The 17,805-nt window shown below is 34.0% G+C and overlaps 1 protein-coding gene across 1 annotated transcript in view; it reads left to right on the top strand.

Moving 5' to 3' along the window:
* Positions 1 to 17,302, top strand: part of LOC149486701 (uncharacterized) — a 30,923-nt gene extending 13,621 nt beyond the window's left edge. The window contains exons 2-6 of the mRNA XM_089698366.1: positions 6,005 to 6,160; positions 8,789 to 8,935; positions 10,902 to 11,041; positions 11,605 to 11,842; positions 13,136 to 17,302. Coding sequence (XP_089554492.1) covers positions 6,005 to 6,160; positions 8,789 to 8,935; positions 10,902 to 11,041; positions 11,605 to 11,842; positions 13,136 to 13,261 — 807 coding nt within the window. The 3' untranslated portion in view covers positions 13,262 to 17,302. The remainder of the gene's footprint in view (positions 1 to 6,004; positions 6,161 to 8,788; positions 8,936 to 10,901; positions 11,042 to 11,604; positions 11,843 to 13,135) is intronic.
* Positions 17,303 to 17,805: the final 503 nt, after the last annotated feature.

The following is a 17,805-nucleotide window of genomic DNA, read 5'->3' as shown; positions in this document are numbered from 1 at the left end:
ATAGGTTTGTTTTTTTTATTCATTTATGTTTGTGACGGGTGAATTAATATTCAATCATACGATGAGTAATTATAGAGAGACATAAAATTAGACCTACTAATTAGGGGATCAATGTATCGTATATTTTGTATTTTTGTATAATAAACTATTATTATTATAAAAAATTGGATTAATCGTATCAAGCATTTGATTGCTAAACATGCATTAAACATTAAAAAGGTGGTAATAAATTTCGAATATTTTCCTATAAAATTAGAAAGCCGGGTTTCTCACAACAAACAGGGTCGGGTCAAATATAATTAAAATATGAATAATTATTGCTCGGCACCAACTTTAAAATAGCAATGCAACCTCAAAGAAACTTCTAGGTACCAGTTCAAATAGCGTTCGCCTTTGCGAAGTTATAACTTTATTTCGAAAGGACCTTTCGACCCAATTCCTTGGTTTGTTTCGTTAAAGCTCAGGTTTCAGGCGCTTGGAAGTTTTTAATTTAGTAACTCCTCGTTATATTTAATATGAAAAGATATGATATTAATGCCCTAGAGCGAAAGATCGTTTAAGACTTATTGTAGACAAGCTTACGCCCACGATTTTGTTTGCGTTAAATAAGGATGTTCTGCAGGCGATAATTATTCATCTTCTTATATATAAAAATGAATCGCAAAATGTGTTGGTAAGTGCATAACTCGAGAACGGCTGAACCGATTTCGATAATTCTTTTTTTATTATATTCCTTGAAGTACGAGGATGGTTCTTATGTAGAGAAAACGTAAACATGTACCACGGGCGAAGCCGGGGCGGACCGCTAGTAAACAATAAGATCAGCATTTATTTATGGACGCGCTTGAAATATAATATTTAGAAAACCTGCCAATCAAATTTTGTCGAAATCCATCTAGTATCTACGTTTTTAGATTGAACAGAAAAAATAGAGATAGGTATATTATGATGGACCAAACCTATAAAATATGAAAAAACATTTTCTTTTGATTTATGTTTGATTTGTTTTTGTTTATATCTAGGTATTTTATAATTGCATATTTTTACTTGTTGTTTAGAGCACGATTCCTTGACCTAAATAAATACGTCAATGCACATAATGGGCAAGTAATCAACAGTTTTAATTGCGATTCCTAACTTTTAAATAGCAATTAGAAGTAATTTTGAAGTAATTATTAGTGAATAAGCATTCATGAATAACCGTTAAAAGGATAGTAGAGCTTTTATCACGTATTTTGAACGATTCAAAAATGCATAATAATTAATAAAAATACATATTTCGCAAAATAGAGAAATATTAATTTCATGGGTAGGTCTATAAAAAAACTTAGATTCACATACAGCATACTATGTCCATAGGTAACATTTCGTTCCCATGAGAAATTCCAATGACAACTAAAGTAGTTGAATAAATAACGCAGTAATCCATACTAATATTATAAATGCGAAAGTAACTCTGTCTGTCTGTCTGTTACTAAATCACGCCTTAACTACTGAACCAATTTGCATGAAATTTGGTATAGAGATATTTTGATGCCCGAGAAAGGACATAGGATAGGTTTTATCCCGGAAATCCTACGGGAACGGGTTTTTCTTTGAAAACGCGGGCGAAGCCACGGGCGTAAAGCTAGTCCAAATATATATAATAACCGTATATAAATATAAATAAATCAGTCAATATACATGTCCCACTATAGGTATACTAAGCGCGAAGGGACTTGTAGTTTTGCATACACTGATCACGTAAAAATACAACAACAAAAGATTTATAAAAAAAATTATGAAGCGGGGCGGGCTACATTGTTATGGGTGTACACATAGAGTTTAAAGAATTCATCTATTTAAAAAAAAACTGCGTCTGGAATTTTATAAGTATTTTTTACGTAGTCAGCATATAAGCAAAATTATAACCTCCTTTGAGCTTCGTATACCAACAGTGGGACACCCTCTATATTATGTACCATGCCCCACTCGACTATTGCTTTCGCGTGGCATCAGTTTAGTGTGGTGTAGGTTATAAAATAAAATTATTTTAGTTTCTTTGTTGTATGTTTATTGCTTTATGACCGATGAACCTACTTATTAAGTAAATAACTCAATTTTATAACTTTGTTTTGAACTAAAGATCAATACTTAGGTAACTACTTTAGGAAATAAAAAATAATTTTATTTGCCTTACGTTTCAATAAATTTTCACATATAGGTACTTCAAATATAAAACAAAATACCTATAATATATTGAAAAAGGCATACTGTTATAGTATTATTATTTATTTCACTGGCTGGTGTTCGCGGGGTCTCTACTCTCTAGTCTGGTTCCCTGTTAAAAGAAGCCTATTTGCTTATCCAGACTATAATCTACCTCTATACGTAGATAGTCAATCAGAGCATACCCCTCTCTCTCTCCATACGAGAGAGAAACTTTCTTGTGACCTATAATATTATAGTATTTTTGTTTATTATATTATTGCACGCCTCATAAGCGAAGCGTTGAGGTGGGTACTACTGTCACTTCGCGCAAAACATCTGATTTTTCAAACTTAAAATGTCTTTATGTATCATACATTGCACTTGTAAGATAATACCTACATACACACACATATTAAGAAAAAACACTATTTTTAACATTCATGATATTTTTGATGTCATTTTTGTTATTTAAACTAGTTAAAAAACAGTTTAAAAAAGTTCTGTCTTGGACGTCCGTGTGTCTGTATGTGCGGATCCTTTTTCTTGTTAACACGATAGCGACCGAAATACTTTACTAATCGAGTCTTTTTTTTTCTCTTACGCTTGAGTATGCTCAGGAATAGAACCCTTTCATTTTTCAGGGTCTGATTCGATGTGGTTTAATTGTTATAATTACTTAAATAAACAAAAATAATAATTAATAAATAATTATTTAAAAAAAAATATGAGGCGTGCACTTTTGGATTTTCCAAATTATTTTTTATTTATTATAATATTATAGTATTTTTTATTTATTTATAACACTTTATTGTACAAAACAATGAAGGATACTACGAATGGGGTTTACAGATAAGAGTCTCAATTTCAATTGCAATTAAAACAATACAAAGTAATAATACGCTATCGAGAGCTTCTCAGTACATAGCTCATGTTAGTTCGTAGTTAGCTGTTATCTCCAATCAGTACGGTAAACAACTGGTACGGAGGTTCACAAACTTTAGTTTCCTTTAAAATATAACACTGTAGGTAAGCAAGTGTGTATTGTTTCGTTTGATTGATGAGGATCTATACTATTGAGTATTCGGAATCATTAAGCTCTATTTGTTACAATTAATTTAAATGTTTTTTTTTAATCATATAAGAAGAGATCAATAGAAAATTAATGACTGACTGGTTGGCTTAGTTAGTAGTGACATCCAAACCAGTCGTGGCTTCGATTCCCACCCAGAGCAAATATTTGTGTGATGTACATCGATGTTTGCTCTGCATCTGGGTGTTAATTATCTATATAAGCATTTATTTAAAATTATATATGTATGTTTATTAGCCATTAGATTTCCATAACACAAGTAAAAAGTAGTTAGATTAGTATGGGATCGAGCTGTGTGTGAAAATTTTCCTGAAAATATCACACTCAACCATATTTTATTTATTCAAAAAGACTTTTGCATCTGCATAACATAATTTTACTATTTATATTAATTAAAAAGCTCTATCAACACAAATTTAGTCACAAAACACCCGTTAATATTATTATGCCTAAAGTTCGGTCATGCTAATTGCTATCTACTATTTTAAATTTTAGCCCAAGAGTTGAATAACCTCTACACTTTTATATTTCACCACATAAATTGAGTATCATTAGACAAGTGAAGTGGCGTGTAGCCATAAACCTATTATAATATATACGACTCGCCCAGCGCAAGTAAATGGGGCTTTTAAACAATAAATCATGCATAATTACAAAGGAGTTGATATTGCCACAATCAATCTACTTTGAATGCCACGATCAGAATAATAATTATATCATTTCAGTTTAGAGATATAATTTTAAATAATATATAAAAGGTCAAGAACAGCACTATAGAGGTAATCAGCCAATGTGTGTAGCAGTGCAAAAAGTTTAAGTACTTTAAAAAAGTTCTGGCTCTATTAATATGTAAGTATGTAGTTTTTAAAATTTCCAAATCCCATCTCAAAAGATCTTATCACATCATCATCAAAATGTTATCGCCAGTTATTCCATTGCAATAAACCAAGGCATAAAGTTCTGGCAGTTGTAAAAACAAAACAAATACATCACTTATCTCTTTCAGACTATGGTTATGGTTAGTTTATAGTATGGGCGGAGCGAGAAGCGGATACGAATTAATATTCGCGTTTTAAGCTTTTCAATCAAAAATATGCCGAGATCTGAGTTATAGAGCTAGGAAAATATTTGAATTCATCAAGCTACACTTTAGTAAGCAAACATTTTTGGAATTTTATAATAATGTTGTTGAAACGTGTGGACACTTACGTTATAACGTTACAACGTTATAAAGGTAAACGGTATAACGTTATAACGTTATAAAGATAATTTGGTTTTCAGAAATAGACTTGAGTAAATTTATGAGATGATTGGAAACATTTACGTTAATCATCTATCCTATTTTTACTTTTGACCAACGACTTTGAAGTAGCATTACAAACGCTATTCGAATAGCAAAGTTATACCTATAATTAAAAACAAAATAATTCGGAGCTCGCGTCGCTCACCACCAAACATGCTTTACAACGCTAAATCTCTCTAAGCGGGCCACTTTTATTACAACCGCGATCAGTTCTTACATGAAATATGGCCAAGCCTCCAATAAACAGGCTACAGCTACCCGTGTTTCGCCTATATATTCTCATTTATCGAAATCGTGACTAGTATAAACAATGTATTCTGTTACTAACTCGAAGTATTATGGTATTTCTGTATTTGGTTCCAGTTAACCTCGATTATTAATGTTTTTAAACAGTTTTCAAAATAAAGTATGATTTAAAAAATAGTAAAATTCCAATTTAATATTTTTTTAACCATATGTTTGTTTTTTCCGATCCATCATGCAATTTTTGAGTTTTAGCGACGGCGAATTTTTTAGTGAGAAACGAATGGCAAATGAAATGAAAAAATATTTTTTAGCAAAAAATGTACACTCAAATCCAGAATACTAAACGTTTTTATGCTAATTGCAGAAGCTTAGTGTGCATTCCTATAACAACCACACTACATAAACCTGAATCGTGGTTTCTGTTTTTATTTCCACTAGCCTGTCACGAAACTATGTAGTACGGAGAATTATAGCTAGACATAAGAAATGAAAAGATATTATAAAAATAATGTGTTTAATTTTCCGATGGAACTTGCCGTAGGTACCTATACTAATTCCCTTGAGTAATAGTTCCTAGAATAGATAAGTCCCACAATAGTTTTAACGTCTAAGCTACTCCATAATATTATAATAGTACGATCGGGGATAAAATATATAATGTAGAATATATTTTATTCAGCATCATTGCATTACGAGAAAACTAAAAAGAAACACAAGATAATAATATTTTGTAGTTTGAAGTGTTTTTTGCATTGAATAAGTTCAAGCTCTACTCTACTCTTCAAATTATGCTACTAAGAGTCGCGGCGCTGATATCAGCAAAAAAAATGATACTACAACTTCTTTCATCTAACTTAATATAACGATTATTTTTATAACTATTATTATTAAAAAAGAAACCATACATGAAAATCCTCTACATTGAAAATTGAAATACATAATAATTAAAATTGATTTACTTTTTTCACCAAGTATCCCTCTTTAGGCTAAGAAACAAATGAATGAAACTTCTTCGGCTTTTTATCTCAATAAACAGTTTATTCTCGGAATCAATACTGATTAAACCAGAAACGGAACGAAATTAAAACAGTTTATTATTAAATAAGAATTTACATATTTTTCATTGGTTCTAAATAGTGTATAATTATTATAACATATTTGGTCGGTGATTCCAGTGCGCCGCCGGGCGTGCAGCATGGCAAGAAGCAGCGGCTCTGTCCGTTGGCGGCGGCGGCGGGGCCGCAGGCGGCGCGGCGCGGCGCTGCTCGGTGCTCGGCGACCACCCCGGGGCCAGGCGGGACCCCCGGGCCAAGTGGCACAGGAACAACCGGGTACCCAATGAAAGTTATCTTTTCCGATCACGCGTAGCTGAGCGTACAACGTAGATAGACCGCATGGTTTGAGGTATTGTGCTATCTTTATGTGTTTCTAATTTGGTTGTAGTATCCCAGGAATCAATGATCCGAATTGCTGTGTACCTGTGTTCATCGTAGATAGACCGCATGGTTTGAGGTAATGTGAGCTAATTTTATGTACTTAATCCCTATATGATTCTTTGGTTGAACTAGCTCCCAGGATTATAGGCTCGGAAATCAATTATGTGGATGTATCATGTACCTGAGTGTTCAATGTAGACCGCATGGTTTGAGATATTGTATATTAATGTGTGTATATATATTAATGTGTGAAATGTAAAATAGAATGCAGTACCTCAACTATTTCAGTTGGGTTCAGAGAATTTTCGTAATCATGCGTGGCTAATCGTTCGACGTAGTAGCCGCATGAGTTCATATGAAGTATTTGAGCAGATTTGATGTTTATCTCTCTATCTAATTGTTGAATTATAATTTGACAAAAGACATAAGTTAATATGGGCAAAGTCGAATAATGTGTGTTACATTTTCCAATCATGCGTAGCTAATTTGGCGTAGATAAATCGCATGGTTTGAGATATTGTATTGTATTAAGTGTGTTGATGTAATTATATAATATAATGCTAAGTTATTTTTTCTCAAATCAACCATAATATTATGAATTGTTGATTCCTCGTAGTTAATATTTTTAAGCTACGTGTATATGTAGCAAAAGGCCTCTACGACGTAGGTCGTAGACGTAGAGATTATGTTTTAGGCTATAAATTATGTTGATTTATTATGTAAAAAGTTAATTTGTAACTTTAATTAAGGTTTATTTAGATCTTACATTTTAAATATTGATTGGTTATAGGTATTAGAAGTAAGGCTGTCTGAAATTGCCTTATTTTATTGTCCAACGCTCCCTCAAGGTTAATTAAATGTGCTTAAAACTTAATTTGGAGGGCTAACACTGGCGTTTATCTTTTGCAAACAGATCGTACGTGGGCAATAAGCTTGTTATAATGTACATACAATACTATCACATACATATAGAGCTATCTCGAGGGCCGCCGGCAGCGCATTCTACTGGACGAGTGTTACTCATCCTGGTCTGATGTTACTTCTGGCGTTCCTCAGGGTAGTGTGCTCTCTCCTCTCCTGTTCTCCTTATTTATGAACTCCATCACTTCGGGTATATCCAGTCTCTACCATATGTACGCGGACGATTTGCAAATTTATTGCCATTCATCACTTGAGGACCTAAGTAGGAAAGTTGCACTCACGAATGATGATTTACGGACTATTAGTAATTGGAGCCGCGACCATGGTCTATGTATTAATCCGAAGAAATCGCAGGTAATTATTATTGGAAGTCAGTCGCTTATTTCTAAAATTGATAGGTCCTCTTTACCTAATGTTTGCATAAATAACACTGACATTCCTTACAGTTCCACTGTTAAGAGTCTTGGTGTTTTTATCGATGAAACATTATCGTGGACAAATCAGCTTAAAGAACTTAGGAAAAAAGTGTTTGCAGCAGCTGGTTCTCTCAGACGACTTAGGAACTTTCTGCCTATTCCCACTAAAATTGTTCTTGCTCAGTCCCTTCTCCTATCCCTCTTTGATTATGCAGATGTTTCCTATCCTGACCTCCTTGAATTCCAACTTGATAGTCTTGAGCGTCTCCAGAACTTCTGTGTGAGATTTGTTTTTGGTCTGCGCAAATATGATCACATTAGTGAATACCGCACAAGGCTCAAGTGGCTCCCTATCAGACTCCGCCGGAATGCTCATATCCTAAACCTATTGTACTGCATCCTTTTCTGTCCAAATACGCCTTCCTATCTTAAAAGTAATTTCCAGTTCCTAAACTCCACCACCCGTTCCCCGCGATCCTGTAATAAACTCCTACTACATGTTCCTATTCATAGATCTAATTTCTATGACTGTTCCTTTACGGTCCGTGCTATCAGGCTGTGGAACAGTTTGCCCGATAAGATCAGAAGGGCGGGTCATTGAATGAGTTTAAAAAGCAACTAAATATTTACTTTTTATCTTTATAATATCCGTATGTATGTATATGTATACTATGTTTAGTCTTATACTTATTTATTTAATGTTTTTTGTGTTCTGCACCATCAACCTCATCATAAAACGTAATTCTCATGATCCTCGACTAAAGGTTGCCTGGAAGAGATCGCTGCTTTAGCGATAAGGCCGCCTTTTTGTACGTGTTTGTTTGTATGTGTTTTTTCGTATTGTTTTCCTTGCTTTTGGTGCAAATAAAGTATTTTCATTCATTCATTCATTCAATACTAAGAGCTAGAGTATAAACTCAAAATGTTAAAAAAATGCATTTTGAAAATGAAAAGAAAGGTTTTCTTTAATGGCAGTTATAATAATATATTAATGAGCATGATCCTGAGGTAAGGTATGATCTACTTTACGTGTAATAAGAATTTATCGATGACATTTGCGTATATTCGTGCTTGCAGATTCGAAAGGTATGTAATATTAATTTATAACTTATATTCTTAAAGCTTAACAGCTTAGTGACTATTTTATTAAGTGGTGTTTGTGTTATAGAATTATTTCAACTTAAAGGTGCGCGACGCGTCATACGGGTCGTCTTCGGAATCGGACGGGGACGAGGCGAACGGCGAACCGTGGGGGGTGGCCCGGCTTCTGTATGCAGGCTTGGCGACTCTGGCCGTCGGTCTGGTGGTATACTTCGTGGGGACTGGAGACAAGGTGAGTTGCGTCTCTTGGAGGCACTTGCACTGGCACTTTTACTATCAAACGTTTTTAAACTTGGGGATTAGTTGTAACGTGGGAGGCAATTGCACTAGCACTGTTGATTATCAAATGTTTGTATACTGGGGTTCAGAATTCATATTTGTTAAGGGAAAGGAATCCATTTATTGAATAGTCGTAGATCTCTTTTCATGAAAAATTTGTTTCTTGTTACTTTTATGTACTGTAGACTTATCTAATAAACTAATGCACCTTTTTTTCAGCATGTATTTTGATTACTGTAGGGGAGACCGGGTACAAAAGTAACACTTTGTACTTTTGCCTTGATTACTCACTGGGTGTTACTGTTATCATTAAATTAATATAACCATATATAAATTTAGTTTATATTCTTTACACTAGCGACTCAATTTATTACATTATGTAGTGTTTTATATTAATAAACGAAATTTAAAAAAAAATCGTCAGTTGTTACTTTTGACCCCGTAAGCAGGTCGAAAGTAACACGTCGTGGGTCGAAAGTAACAAGATAAAGGGGTTGGTAATTAATAAAATATTATGATGGTAAATCAACAAATTATTTGTTTAAAGACTTTGTATTAATAACACATATCAACTTTTGTATTTTAAATATAATACTTACAAATATAATATAAAACAAATCGATAAAAAATATTCTTAGTTCATGTAATGAGATTAATTAAGGGATTCATTCTTTTATAATTAAAAATTCTACATCCTGCATCCATCCACTAGCATTCCCAGCTCCAGCACAACCAACAGGACCCTCGGCAATACGAAAAAAGCGGGATGTGTTCTCCTAGATCATTAATGGCAACAGCAACAGTTACTAATTTTCCAGGCTCTGCTTAGGTTATGGCACCTTCTTGTTTAATCCCTTTTTAATCTACAATTTTGTTAGGTTTTTGGATAGTGGTCACCCCTGTCTCGTCCATATTCCAAATATCTTTTGGCTCAAATTGGTACTTTTTCCAATACCTCAGCAAGGTTATCAAAAAAATTATTCACATTATGCTCGTTGATCGAGATAACCGAAAATAAACTGCAGAGCACTCGATTAAATAGTCGCGTAGATTACTTTACTTGTTATTAGTAAATCTCGATCGACGCAAGGTAGCTGCACTAGTATTACCGGCTTTTATTTTTTTTATAAATGTTACATGGCAAATATTATATTTTTTCAAGGCCTCTAATTGTTGCAATATCTTTCTCTCAGTAGTTCTAATGCGTTGTCGCGGCATTTTGTTGAAGTAAAGATGTACATAAAAATATACATAATCATAATGAGACAAAAATAACATGTTACTTTTGTACCCATAGGGCTATGTTACTTTTGTACCCGTCTATATTTTTGCCAAGACGTGCAACAAAACTTTTAAACGGAACGTGCTACATAAAAATGATTATGAGCAATGTACAATTACTCTAATCAAGAATGGATATGCAAACATTCAGATTTCTGTCATCCTTTTAAGACTACGTAAACGTTTAATAAAAAAATGTCGAAAATCTTACTTTTGATTCGTGAAAACAAGTTGCGTCCTGTCACACAGCCTAACAGCGCGTGGTGCACGCGGCGAATGAATACAATTAAGGGGGGCGCTTTCGGCTATCGCCTGACAGAGGCTAAGCGGTGTTCGCCCATTGGATAAATCTAGAGAGCATTTGTTACTTTCGACCCACCGTTACTTTTGTACCCGGTCTCCCCTACATCTATTTCTAATAATTGAAAGCTTTATTTTCAGCATGGTTTATTGGAATGAAGTGTTTTTCCGCTACAACAGTAATAGCTTGTAATTGATTTATTTGATTTTTCACAAATAAAAAATCTTGAACACAAATTCGATTAAACTAGTCAAAGATCAATCACAATGCACTGAGCATCTTGTTTGAAGTATCAGCAAAACCTAGAGACATATTTGATTAAGAGCAGCCTTCCCAGGGTTTCAAGACGCCAGCCTTGCGGCTCGTGGGCCCGTCGCTCATAGTCGCTGGGCTGGCGTGCTGTTTGCTGCGCATAATGTTCTGCATCTGCGCCAAGCCGTGCTGCAAACGACGGACCAACCACAAAGAGAACAGAAGGTTGGTCACTTTTGTATGTCTACTATAACTAAGCTAGTTATGTAATTTTTAGAGAGTCTTAACTTTCAGAGCTGTATTCAAAAAAACTTTGAGATAACTAAGTAATATTCAAAATATTTCAACATTTCAACTTATCTGCGTACTAGAGAAGTACGTTATCTATCATTTTCACTGACGTAAAAGCAAAATTTCTATAGTGAAAGTGGCACTAAACATCATTATATTATATCTAACAAGGTTTCCGCGTTAACAAATTATATACTTGAACCTTCCTGAAGAACCACTCTATCTATTTAATAAAAACCCATCAAAATGTGTTGCGAAATAATATAGATCTAAGTATACATTTTCGCAGACACACAGGCTGCGGAAAGCTTTGTTTTATAAATTCGTAGGTACTTTTAGTAGGCATAATATTTAATTGTATGAATGTGTTTTGTCAGCAACTAACAAGTCGCGCAGCAGTATTCCGTTTTTTATTTGTATTCTTTGTTGATCATTTATGTGGGGTGTTGTTGTTTTAAATCTCAATTAATTTATATATTTCTATGTTTCTATTGCAGACTGTCAGGCGGCGCGGAGGGCGAGGAGATGCCGCTGGCGGGGTGCGGCGCGCGCGCCGGCCCCGCGCAGTGCTCGCCCGCGCGCCGCCTCGACGCGTCCTCGTGCGACGTGTCCAGCCTGTCCAGCGGCGAGGAGGACGAGCGGCTCCGGCGGTACCGCACGCACCAGCCCCCGCCCCCGCCGCAACCCCCGCCACCCCCGCCGCAGCCGCAGCCGCAGACTGTGCTAGTGCAGCAGGTTTGTATATGGAAGTGAAGTCCCATGTCCCCTAGTGGGGTAAGGGGATTTCACTGATCGATTTTCTTTAGGGATAAGTAGGTGATCAGCCTTCTGTGTCCTGCCAGACCGAGACATTTTTTTTTCTTCGTCTCCACCGGGAATCGAACCCAGGACCCCTCGGTGCTACGCTCACGCGTCAACCACTGTACCAAGGAGGCGGTTTGTATATGGAGCTGTATGTTTATACCCTTGACTCAAAACTGCTCTTGTGCATCAGATTTAATCGCAATCGCAGCCGCAGACTGTGCTAGTGCAGCGGATTTGATATCATCGACGTTTATTTACGTGGGCTAGCTCGCACACACATCCACGAGAAATCGACGTGAAATATACGAATGCTATGCATGATGAGCGTAGAACTGAGTGGAAATGAAGAAAAAAGGGTCTGGTGGGATACAGAAAGCTGATTACCTACTTGTCCCTAAAGAAAATAGGTCAGAGAAAACATGATTATTTGTTTGAGAAACGCATTATCTTTGAGTTATGTGCATTGCCACGCATTATGTTACCAGCCTGCGCATTAGTTTGACATAAACGCATCATTTGATATTAATCTCTTTAATTCAATTTACATGCTATCATGCAACAGGTTAACAAACACAGTATTTCTTGATTATCCTGAACGATAATGAATATAACAATCTCTAATTTAACAAAAAACAAATTAATAATTTTAAGATTCCTAATCTTACAGAATCGTAATTATTATCGTGCAGCAAGTTTTTAAACATAGTAAATTATGATTATATCATCTAATTGTAAGATTCCTGAAGTCATGCAAAATTGTTTCTACCTTCGTGCGATAAATTTACTAACACCCAGCAACCTACAGTTTTATAATAACTACTATGGAGTCATGCAGGTGCACATAATTAGCTCCGTGTATATGCAGGTATACATAAATACTGCCTGTGTATAATAACTCCGTTGGATTAGATTTTTAATAGACAGCATATAATGATACCTATATTTGCAAACTCACTACTTTCGTATTTATATTGGACCTTTCCAATGTATTTTTCTGAAACAAAGTAACTACCTATTGGCTATTGGGTGAAGCATCGTTCAGCAGTACCTATCGTTAGGGTGAAACATATTTGCTACTGTTAGGGGAAAACAATAGAGATTGCATTGCAGCTTGTCAGAGAATTTCCTTTGATGGGTTGCATTCCAATTCATATTGTTTTCACACTTTCCTTAGTTTACTATTAATTACAATTCATAAAAACTCATAAGTCATAACTGTTACAGGCGAACCCCCCACGCCCGTCGGTGTCCGCTCTGAGCAGCGCGGGCAAGCGGCCGCCGCCGCGCAACGTGTCCTTCGCGGGACCCGACGGCGAGATCGTGCTCAGCCCTTCGCAACTGCGCTCGTAACCAAGCAATAAACTGTACAGTGACACGGGACTATGCCAGAATGTGTGCCAGAATGTTTGCTTGATACGGCTTGCCTTTATTTTGTATTAATTGTCGTTTGCGCGCAAAACTTGACTATAAAATTTTTTGTATACAGTATCGCACAGTTGTAATATTTTTGTTAATGCTCATGACAGCTTTGCTCTTCCAATGTGTTACGCTACTTATCTACAGAACTACAAAGGCCAAATGCAGCAAGAATTACTCATTTTAAAGAACAAGAAATCGACAAAAGACGTCACACATTTTGGCGTAGTGTTACCAGATTCGATTCCGTCACTTGTACTTTTCTACGAACTGTTCTTACGTAATTATGTGATAACGTGAGGTGTCATTTGCACGTTTTGTATCGATAGGTGGTCATGTTCATCGATATATTCATTTACGTTGTGCAACAAGTGTATGAACAACTTTGGTAAATTTTGTTATTTTACGGTAGGGTTCGTGTCATAAGCGTTTAAACTCCGTAGTTATTTTACTGAATGTGCTAGTTCCATCCGTCTTTAAGCATACTAGTAGAAACATTGACCAATAAGATGCAATTTCTTTGAAATTACCCAACTTTAAAGCTCTACAAGTTACAACAAAGCGTACCAAATTATACAAGACTCAGGGAAATGCACCTTATTGCTATATGTAACTAAATAGATATTGAATGTATAATATAAACATAATTATTTTAAAACTGCCTAACTACTAGATGCGAATTTATATTTAAATATAAAATTCATAAAAATAGATTTATAACTGACAATAATGATTGTTAACTGATGTATAAAGTGTTATGGCGTATGAGCGTTGATTTTATTTTAATTATATAATTATCCAATCGAAACCAAGTAGTTCAACCGCCGAGAAAATATTACTTAAAGTTTTAATAAATTCTAAATATATAATATTTTAAATATATACAAATTAATGAATTTACAATATTGCTATCACTTACAGTCATATTATATTAACAGTAAATAAGTATATTATTTTAAAATAAATTTTAGAAATCATCTAAGTACTTACTGTTTAAAATAATACTTATGCTTCAAACTTATGTTAAGGATGCTCTACCTACTTATATTCGCGAAACTACGAAAATAAACCTTGGCGCTTGAACTACGTAATAACACCAAAATAATATTTATATTATAATATAGTTAGCAAATACAAGAAATTCGGTGTACTTATAGTGATACTGTTTGACAGTTACGTTTTTATGTGTAAGGGAATACGATAAATAAATTATGTGTTACTCGTGCATTGTATATGGCACACATAGTGAAGTACTGTTTATAAATATACTATATAATATATTTTAGAAATATTTGCACCTTTCGTAGTGAAATCAATTGTATATCTGCAGGTTTTAACTAGAACGTACTTTTATGGACTCTGGCTTCGGAGTTGTAGAGGCGAAAAAAAATCTTATTATAAAATGAAATTTTTTGATTAGTTTTGTCAATTATAAATTTGTAATCAGATGAAAAATGTATAGTTATTTTGTATTATTTAAATCTAAGAATTGTCAATTACTTAAATTATTTTTCGCATAGGATTTGAAGTTCCGCTTCTTTGAAAACATAATACGCATAATATAAAACAACGTTCGTATTACCAAGGAACTTATTATTGATTGCACTGACAATATTATTTCTTGACTTATAATTTGTTACGAATATTTAAAAACAACAGTGATTTGCCTGAGGAATTAAAAAACGTATTCGAAGCTATAGAATTTCCACCTCTCTTTGATAATTGTATATTTATTATTATTATACGCCATCAGAAGTTTAAAACGAAAACGCATGGACATTTATATTATAGAGATAACAAGTGAAACTATTTCGTTAACATTGAGAAATGTAGCCACCTACATAGACGTTAAGGAAAAACATGAGCTTTATTTAGATTTACAGGTGGCTTGTAACAGCGTTGTGTATATAACCACCTCATCTCATACTTCCCATGTTTATTTTCACATAGTTCTATCCTATTTATAAATTGTTTTTAATATTTAAGCGCACATATTCTGGTGACAGGGTGATTTAAATATATTTGTCTACCAGCAAAATTTTCTATATATCGTATGGAGCCGGAATGAAATCGGAGCTTATCTTTCATACTTCATTCGAAATTATTCTATACTTATACCTTTTATATTTTAACAGATTAAATATTTCTGAAAGTATATTGCACTTTCCGGCTCTAGTTGTTAACGTTTCGAATACACAGTTTTCTCACAGATTATACAGTCTTCTTATTTGTAAAGAATATTCGACATTTAACAAAGAAAAATATTTACCTATCCACATTTTTATCAGCGTTACGATGCAGTGTACCTTTGTAATTTTTTAATCTGCACCTTATTTTTGTGATAAGATAGATTATGCGACATTTATAAAGAAATTATAAAAAAATTGCAAACATAAATAATTATACACCTACCTAATAACAATCGATCGCCTCTCATTACGATTACATCACCATCCATGAGTTCCTTTTCTAGAACGCAGTAGAAATTCGTATATTATTTATTTAATAAAAGGAGTTATATTCTAAAACCTGAGGTACTGTGACTATACATTATGTGCATACCTCCCCCACCTCCATCTCCATCCAAATTTAAACAGTTTTTACGTGTACATTATTTAGGTACGTCAAATACAGAACACTATAATAAATCTTCTCATTCGTATACATTAACCTAAGTACACAAATCTTCGTAATAGCTATGAAAAAAATTACACTCCCATCCATCCGAAAAGAATAATATCTCTAAGTATGATGGACGATGGTATCACATTATCCACGTCATATATGAGTTGAATATATGATTTCATTCATGAATTAATTTTCCAAGTACTTCAGGTTCTAGCAAAACAAGCATGTGCTTCCAAATGCTTAGTTAGATAATTCTGCCATTACTAGGATGTGCTTAGCTTCTTATAAATTCACGTGTATAAAAACTTCGGCCTAATACACGCAAGAATAGAATTGAATATTAAATAATAATAATGAAGAAATACAGTAAGTAGCTTGTAAACTTGAAATTGCTATCATATCTAAGTTATATTTATTTTATATGTACAGCTTTATTGTTCGAAGGCAATAGCAATAATAAAAATAGTAATAATATTAATGTATGTTTATATACTACATGTAAAATACGGCTTGGTAAGGCTGTAACATCCTAGTAGATACATATAAGTTGCGCAGACCAAAATAATGATGTTCAATATGATAAGTGATTTGTTTAAGATAAGGTATGATTTAGTACTGGACCTTAAGTACTGTTTATTTAATGTTAAACATCTTAATCAAATTATAAACAGATTATTATTAATATACCTATGTTTTAATGTTAGGGTTGCCAACTCTTTGTTTATGGAATCGATATAAAACTACGAATGTCATTCCTGGTTACATACAATCGTTTATTTAATTGTAATTTTCACAAGCTATCGTTTCCAATAGTTCTAAGTAACATGTATGATATTTTAAGAGTTCGCAATCCGTAACTGATAATAATATAAATCCTTCGGCAATACGACTATCATATTTTAAACTGCTAGTTTACGTGTGACTATATTAAGCGACTTTGCAATCAAATGTAATATATTGAATCTCAATGTAAGAATGTGAACTAATCTATATTATGTCGATGCTCTATGCTATATACTGGTGCGCGTACATTGCAGCGAGCCGAGCGGTAACTGTCTATAAGGATTTAGTTTATAAATAGTCATAGAGTGTTTTATTAGGTGTATAAATATGGACTGATGACGATGACTACCCATGATACAACCTTTCACTGTTCTTCTAGAGTTTGGCCATTAAAAATTATGTACTTACGGATATTTACAAAAAAAAAAAACATGAACATGATTAAAGTATCGAAATATAACATAATATCGAAATGTGTATGTTTATTAGTTTAAATCGCCATAATACGAGTTTTGCTTCGTTTGAGAATAGATACGTGTGTGTGAAACGATTTAAATTAGTTTCTTAACACACTCTGTAACAATGATCTAAGGTAATAATATTATAATAACACATGCTGCGCTGTAGACACGACTGGCGACATACACAATCATAACGCATCTTGTCGCCGCTCAGCTCGTCCCAATGTACGCGCACCTTTATTCTCTTTCTTTCTGAATACTTTTATTAGACTTTGTATTTCTATCCTTCGGATTTCAATGAACTGCGAACGCAGTAAGTACTGACGGTGCAATGAAATCGTGTTGATTGAACTGTGATTTAATGTTGAATATGTGAAGTTTATTGAAGCGGTATTGAATGTTTATATTTAGTTAAATGTTCGGCAAAGCTCAAGGTTACCAGTTTTATATGACAGTACGTTTGTTTGTGATTACCCCTTATCGTTTGTATAATTTATAAGCATTGGTGCATATCATGTGTATAGAGCAGATGATTAATCAATAAATTAGACGAAAAAGCATCATGTTTTATTTTTTAACCCTTTTGTATCATCAACGCCACTGCAT

The sequence above is a fragment of the Colias philodice genome, chromosome 8 (assembly GCF_061535455.1).
Source record: "Colias philodice isolate Cphi_HAF_F1 chromosome 8, ilColPhil1 Martin Lab GWU primary, whole genome shotgun sequence".
Lineage (NCBI taxonomy): Eukaryota > Metazoa > Arthropoda > Insecta > Lepidoptera > Pieridae > Colias > Colias philodice.
The sequence above is the reverse complement of the archived record's forward strand: the minus strand, read 5'-3'. Positions and strand labels throughout refer to the sequence as shown.